General features: G+C 36.5%; 1 protein-coding gene across 1 annotated transcript; it reads right to left on the minus strand.

Moving 5' to 3' along the window:
• Nucleotides 1-231: 231 nt before the first annotated feature.
• Nucleotides 232-7785, minus strand: LOC118763785. Its single transcript, XM_036503527.1, has 3 exons — nt 7753-7785; nt 1998-2097; nt 232-1032 (listed from the first exon to the last, which is right to left on the minus strand). The coding sequence occupies exons 1-3, from the start codon at nt 7783-7785 to the stop codon at nt 428-430; spliced, it is 738 nt and encodes a 245-aa protein (XP_036359420.1). The 3' UTR covers nt 232-427.
• Nucleotides 7786-8232: the final 447 nt, after the last annotated feature.

Consider the following 8232-nt stretch of genomic DNA (forward strand, 5'->3'; position numbering starts at 1 on the left):
CACATTTGAATAGTTCCAAAACTATAAAATCAAGCTTTTTTAAGGGCTTTAGAACCCCAAACTATAGTTTTTGTGCTTTAGGGTTAAAAAATGCTTATTTTATAGTTTTAACTTTTAAAAGACATAAAAAAAGGCTGATTTCATAGTTTTGGCCTTTTTTAAAAGGTTTTTAAAAGCTTTCAGAGCCAGAAAAACGAAAAAAAAAAAAAAAAACTCAAATGAAACATAATATTAGTATTAAACTAAAAAAAGTTTATTGATAAAGGGGCCTTCAAAAAATAAAAATGAAAAAATGAAAAACATGATACATACATAATTTAGTTTTTCCTCTTCTTCTCATTCTCCATTTTGTTCATGAGATGCATGTTGCCCTTCATGAAAATTAGCACGTCAAAGTTTTCATCAGGCATGAATGAGCTTTTGGCCCTTAAGATGTCCTTGCCCATAGAGAACAAACACTCCACTGCAGCACTGTGTTGAACTTGATGAATAAGTCCATCAACACTTGCTCACCCAAGAAGGCAGCATCTGTCAGCAATTCCTTGGAGCTGGTCTCCAACCAGGTCTTGACTAAATTCTGGGCTTTGTCCTTGAGTGACCTGTGGATCCTGCTACTCTCTTTTGGCTGGGTGACACTACTGAGGAAGTCATCCACCTGCTTTTCATTGCTACTGCCTCCACTGTTGTTGCTCACTTTGTCAGGCTGCTGCCTCATGACCTCTTTGACCTTACCTTCCATGCTTTTCTTCACTTTGGCGACTTTGGTGTTGTCATACTTAGCCAACCAGATGAGGCGAAACCTGGGGTGGAAGGCAGCAGCCAGCTGGCAGTCCTCATCCTCCAGGAGGGTCCTAAAACTTTTGTCACTGCCTGCCAAAAGTGCGTCAACCAAGGGGCTGTAGTAGATGAGGCCCTTGGACTTCAAGCCCTTGAGTCTAAAGATTGTTGTAACAACTGTTGGCAGTAGAGTCCCAAGGTAGGCTTGTTCCTTCCCCTGGATCTTGTTGAGCACTTTGGTCACAGGTGGTATGACTTGGAAATAAAATAATGGAAAATTAGAAAATTTTAAAAGATTGAAATTTGTAGGGAAACAGACTAGTAAAAAAGATATTGTCAGATCAAATATCAATATTAATTTTACAATTTAGTATTTATAATATTATTTTAGTATCATATCAATAGTTAAGAGATAATATAATATATGTTTTGAATGATTTATAATATAATATGTGTCTAGAAGCTGAAGTTCTTCAAGGTATTTTGAATATTCCCTGATCAAGTACTGCTTCAAGTCAGTATGCAAATTAACAGTTTGCCTGCCCAGTGTCCTCCTCGACATGGAGCTCTTGCTGGGGTTCAGCATCTTGATTAGCCTCTCAAACATGTTGGCCATGAACAGGTCCACAATCCTTTGATCCACAACAGCCTGGAGTATGCCACTGCAAGTAGCAGCAGTGCCAAAGGACTTGTTAATGGTTTGCTGGTGTGCTTTCTTGCCAGAGGGAGGTGAAAACAGACTTGATAATTCCTGCCTTGACGTTCTCCTCAAATAGTGTGAACTTGGCTTGGTGGGCCCTCTTGAAGTGCTTGCTTGAGGTTGTTGAAGCTTGTCATGTACCCCTTGATGGGCAGGTACAGCTTGCAGTTGAAAATCAACTTGTCTCCTTCCCTTGACTTGATCAAGAAGTAGTCGTCCAGGGGTAGCCAGGGCTTCTGAGACTGTTCCTGCTGAGGTCCAGTGGCACTGGCAGTTTCAGCCTTGACAATGTCAACAGATTCAAATTTTTGAGATTCTATCAACTAAAATCTTAAACAACATAAATATTTGAAACTATCATAAAACGTGGCTAATTAACAAATTGATCTTACAATATCAAATACTAGAATACGAAAGGAATGTATGCAAATGTTTAATATGTTATAGTAATGAAACTGGACTTATTTCTTTTCTTTCAATTAACACTAATAATGGTATCGCTATAATAACAGATACTCACATTGTAACTGTAACAGCTCTTCAGAGTGAAGTGAATCCTCTTTCTGCTGACACTTCTTCTTTTTATATATAGCACTTTGTTGTGTGTTATGGTGCAATATCTTATTAGTTTATTAAAGAAACTTTATATGGTCTATTAATAGAAAATAATTGCTTAAATATTGAATACATAAAATATTATTTTGAACTCACAATTCAAAGTTTAATTGAAAAGTTATTTATAATAATAAGTGGCATTACATCGGGTTTGAAAGAATGATGCAGACAATATTAAATATGCTAAGGCTCTACATCGGTGTTGAAAATCTGAAAATAATGGAAACTTTGAAATGTTTACTGGTTTTTATGAAATTTTTGGGTTAGTGGACTTGAGTTAACGGAAGTTAAATGTAATGGAAGTTAATTAGTCTGATAATGATTTCTAAAGTTAACTTAAAAGTTAAATCGTTAACGAAAATGTTAACTTTGTTAATTAATGATTAATGGATTAACAGTTTGGTGCCCAGGTTTGATCGTTTGACAAGTGATGCTGGTGTGTTTATGTCCCTATAACTTAGTAGTTCTGCAAAAGAGACCGATAGAATAAGTACTAGGCTTACAAAGAATAAGTCCTGGGGTCAATTTCTTTGACTAACACCTTTTAAGGCAGTGCTCCAGCATGACTGAAACAAGTAAAAGAATATATATATATATATATATATATATATATATATATATATATATATATATATATACACATGTATGTATGTATATGTATATGTATATGGGGTGCTGGATATCTATTGTTCAACAATGAAATTCTGTTGTTTAATGAACTGAATAATCTGCTCCTGAATCAACGTGTAAGGGCTTGAGCATTTCCTCAGACTTGTGTACTTTTATGATTTCTTCCAGGCAGAATCAGCATGATACAATGTGTGTGTGACAAGACCAAATTTCTTGAATTACACTCATATTTCTCCTTCAGATCTACTGACATCATCAATGTGACAGATTCCTGTCTGACATAAAAATAAAATGGCATGCTGTAGTCATGGCTTTAGCTACCAGCCACAATGAATCAGAAATCTCTTCTTTAACCCTTTTGAGATACAAAGTGTTTTGGTATGTGTAGGCCAAAAAGACCAAAATTTTTTACTATTGAAATACATCTAGAAGATGGTACTTAATTAGCTATCAAACTTCAAAACCAACCATTCATGACATTTGTTCCATAAGGTCGAAGGTCTGGCCTCAAACTCCTTTCAGCTTGTATACCTTGGGCTGTTGAATTGGCCTGGGGGTTAATATAATCAGTTCTTTCATGTCCAGGGACAGAAATAGCTGGAAACCTATGGTAGGAATATGTCATCTGTGGCTAACAGGAAGATACATTCTCAATGGTCAAACTTCATTAGGACGGGTGAATTCATCCCACAGGTCCTGGACTTCATCTACAACAATCTCAATGTATCACCGAGAGCTGTTGCTAGGACGGTCCCTTGGGTTGCTGGTACCCTGAAGAAATTTGGCCTTGTCACGCACACATTGTATCATGCTGATTCTGCCAGAAAAAAAAAATCATAACAGTACATAAGTCTGAGTAAATGCTCAAACCCTTATGTGTTAATTCAGAAGCAGATTATTCAGTTCATTAAACAACAGAATCTCATTGTTGAACAATAGATATCCACCACCCCATATACATACTACATATGGTACCATACATACATAAATATACATATACATACATACATATATCAGCAGAATTTCAACATTCATACAAGTATATTTTTATCTATCCATCCATTTTTGTTTCCCACAATTCCTAGGAACGGTAAAGTTACCTTCTCAAGCCATGCTGACTCACAAGGGCTGGCTTCCCGGTTTTCATGGCATATATATATATTCCCCATCTGGTCAGCATGCTAGTCTGTTGCAGAATTACTCAATTTTGTCAGCGAAGTGGACTTGAGCAATGTGAAATGAAGTGTTTTACTCGAGAACACAACACGTTGCCTGGTCCAGGAATCGAAACCACAATCTTACATTCATGAGTCCAACACTGTAATCACCAAGCCATGTACCTTCACAATTCCTAGGAAGGTTGTGGGGGTAGAGTCCCTTGGCATCTCCTCTGAAGGAACCTATCAGAAGCAACTATCATTAAACTTTCTATGACCAACTGAGACAACGGATGTTATCCAACCGTCTCACTCATGGTCTACCCCTAGCTCTCCTGCTAGTTGGCTTAACTTGAAGAATCTGTCTTGTGATTTTTTTCCTGCAACATTGTAATCACATGTCTGGAACTGTGATGTCTCAATGTGGAGAAGTAGCGACAAAACCTGGAGAGATTTCCTGATCTCTTGTTGAGTAATGTTACTTCAGAGACCCTTCTTATTTCAGAGACCCTTCTTATTTTAGAGACCCTTTCAGCACTGTATTTACATTAAAGTTAAGACAGAGATGGATATTTCAATTTAATACTATTTCTATTGTATATAATGGATTTTCATTCAACCGAGTGGCTATTTACAATATCAAGGAATATTTATTCACTGTTTCCTGTATATCAGAGGTGACCAGTTTCATCTAAGAAGGTGGCTGGCTGTAAGTGCATGCCGTTGATATCTTTTATTTTTTGTCTTTTACTTGTTTCTGTCATTAGGCTGCGACCATGCTGGGGCACCATCTTGAAGAATTTTTAGTCGAATGAATCAACCCCAGCACTTTGTTGTTTTTTTAAGCCTGGTACTTATGCTTTTGGTGAACCACTAAGTTACAGGGGACATAAACACACCAGCACTGGTTGTCAAGCAGTGATGGGGGACAAACACAAAGATACACACATACATATATACAGTAGGCTTCTTTCAGTTTCTATCTATCAAATCCACTCACAAGGCTTTGGCTGGCCCAAGTATATAGTAGAAGACATTTGCCCAAAGTCCCACTCAGTGGGACTGAACCCGGAACCAGGTGGTTGGGGAGCGAGCTTCTTACCACACAGCCATGCCTACACCTATATTCATATTTTACAAATCTTTACAAAGAGGAAAACCTGCAACTTTAAGAATAGTGTTTATTACAATATACTGAACATGAGGATAAAGCATTAATTTTATTTATTACCTTTTTTTCCCCCTTTTATTTTGAAGATCCCAAATACAAGACATGACATTTGCAAGTACATGGCACCCAGAGTGACTGCCTGAATTGTTGGACCTTTAACCAGCCCAGGTTGTCACTGAGTGGCCCAATGTAGCAAAGTCTAATAACAGATTTCTAGTGTATGAGGACATCAGGTGCTAGTCCTGCCTGATGAGAAGTGGAAAATTTGAGTCTGTCAAGACGTGGAAGAAATGTGTCAGCATGTGACTCCCATATTATGTGATTTCCTAACTCCCCTGAAATCCTTGGAAGTTATGTCTGGTGTATTGTCACGAGTGGGAGTGGTTGGCTAGTTGCTCCACACTGCTAAACACTGATTAGGAGTTCCCATCATGCATGTGGTAGGTGGCATGGATGTAATCCACTTGTTTCTAGTAAGGAGTCACTTCTGTGGCTATAATGGGACTGTCAGTGAGGCTGAGGGCAGTTTTGTTGAATGATCTGTTGCTTTGCTGTATCTGGTTGAACATATGTACTCCTTTTTCTGGGAGTATGTTTTTTTTTGTTAAGTTTAAAATTGTTAGATGCATTTAGTTATTGAATATTTTTGACAGCTTTAAATTGAGAAGAAAGATTTCGGATACTTGTTGCAGCACATTGAAATCAGGTGGTTTCTAAGGGAAAACTGTCTGAGATACTTTTATTCACTTTTCACAATTGAAAGAAGGATTTTAATGCTCTCCTCAGGTAAACCACAAGAAATATACCTGGCATGATATTTCTCATTTGTAGAATTATTTTAAAGTTCAATGAAATCAAATTTCAAGGGAAGGTATGGATTTCCTCAAAGTCAGGTCATTTGTCTGTATTTGTTTCACTTATCATTTCCTCATAACTTCTGTATCATGTTTTTTCCTATCTTTCTTTACTAGAACTGCAATTCCCTGGAACTGCCAGAGGATCCTCTTCAAGTGTGTTTTGCATACATGGGGAAAATTATGTGACAAGTCTTAGGACTTAATATGGTGCCAGTTTCATACTGGGTAATAAATATATTTCTTGCAATTTGTATTGAGGATATTGGAACAATAGAAGAATTGATATGATAAAATGATATTGAGTTAAATCTTAAGATCAAAATATATCAAGAGTTTTCTTTGCAGAAACAAACAGTGAAATATCAGAAACACATGAGAGATATGATATTCTTGAATAACTTCTTATCTGAATACCCGTGTACTAAATACGTCTGTCTCATTAAAATTTGAGAAAATAAAGGTTTATATAACTTATTACTGTTAATAAGAAAAAATAACCATTTAGTTACCTTTGAATTTTACTAGTTTTCTTACATCATGTACTGCAAATTACTAATATTGTTTTAAATGGGCCTAATTCAGAGTAAGGGAAGGAGAACAAGAGCTATTTTTTGGGAGCCAAGTGGTTTTTACTCAAAGATATTTTGAAATATGACACTTGGAGTCCTTGAATAAATCATTTCATTTCACATTGTTTTATTTTACTTGGCTAAAAATGAGTAGCAGATGTATTGGCAGAGAGTGGGATGATGGTTAGCCTGTGGAAGACTGGCTAACCAAGGAAGAGTCTTGTCTTTTTGTTTACTTAACACTTTTTACTGTGGAAATCAGATATATCCACTCAAAATTTCACTAGCTTTAACTGCAGAAAGTTTTATTTTAAAATCTATCTTTTGTTGAAGAATGTCATGTTTGAATCTATTATTATTATTATTTTTTTTGAGGTAACATGACTTGCAGAAAATACCAATTCTGTTTTGTGTTAGATATTTAACATCACTACTGGAATAACTATGAAATTTAATTTTGCAGTTACAGGATTAAACACTACAGAAACCAGAATAAGCTCTGTAGAACTGCTTCAGAATGTGTTCTATTCAACTCAAGAATGGTTATGTAGATCTAATGACAATGAAATTTTAATTTAGCTATAGACTTCATGATTCAAAAACGATATTTAAGAAGAGTGTCTCTATCCACAAATTCACATTGTAATACTTTTTTCAAATATTAACAGAACGTTCTGAACTGTTTTTTACGTTCAATGTCAAAACCTTATTTATCAACAAACATATTTATATAATGAAACACACCCCAAATATAGGAATACTTTTGTAATATATCATTTTCCTCCTTTTCACATTATGCAATGTTACCATGACAGCAGCAGCAATAGCAGCAGTAGCAACAGCAGAAGCAGCAGCACAGACAGCAGCAGTAGCAGAAGCAGCAATTGCAGATGCACCATCACCCCCACCACAACCACCACCACCACCACCACTACCAGTTTCATTGCTGCTTTATCATAGCTACAAAGTATATTCTCATCAGTATAAACAGCTGCAACTAATCATCCATGAGCTGCGTTATTAATATTACTAAAGGTAGTTGGATTGGAAGAATTATTAGAACATTGGACAAAACACTCCACACTGTTTTGATACTGCCTTTTACAAATACAACCAAGGTTATCTTTGCCTTTCATCCATTGGGGTCGATAAAACATCAGTCAAGTCCTGGGGTTGATTTAATTGACTATATTCTCCTTTAAAATAAATGGCCTTGTGCTAATGTTAAAATTTAAAATATTATTCAGCTGCTAGACTGACAAGTAAAACAACTGACAATCATGGCCAAGATATAACCAGCAGTTTTCATTTTTGTAGTTTTCTGTCTAAATGAAAGAAATTATTTTTCTTGGTGGTTTTTTTTATCTAAGAAGATTTTGCACTAAAATCTGAACATCTTTATGGACATTGATGATGAACAACATCATCATCATCATCAAAACTATCATCACCACTACCATGATGATCATGATGACAACCACCACAACCACCACCATGACCACCACTGCCATCATGATGACCACGACCAGCACCATGACTACCACCACAACCACCACCATGACCACCACTGCCATCATGATGACCACGACCAGCACCATGACTACCACCACAACAATCACCACAACCACTGTCATGATGACTACCACCATGACCACCAATACAACCGCTCCACCACAACCAGTACCATCCACAGAATGACAATGACAATGGTAACGACAACGCTGAACCCCCACCTCACAACAACAACAACATTAAC

The sequence above is a fragment of the Octopus sinensis genome, linkage group LG6 (assembly GCF_006345805.1).
Source record: "Octopus sinensis linkage group LG6, ASM634580v1, whole genome shotgun sequence".
In the NCBI taxonomy this organism is placed as follows: Eukaryota; Metazoa; Mollusca; class Cephalopoda; order Octopoda; family Octopodidae; genus Octopus; species Octopus sinensis.

Bases quoted from the DNA above. Each gene is read 5' to 3' on its own strand.
- LOC118763785 (XM_036503527.1), bottom strand. From the start codon at position 7,785: ATGAAAACTGCTGGTTATATCTTGGCCATGATT. The intron at 2,098-7,752 runs GTCAGTTGTTTT...TAAACTAATAAG, and splicing joins GTTATATCTTGGCCATGATT to ATATTGCACCATAACACACA. The intron at 1,033-1,997 runs GTGAGTATCTGT...TTTATTTCCAAG, and splicing joins AGAGCTGTTACAGTTACAAT to TCATACCACCTGTGACCAAA.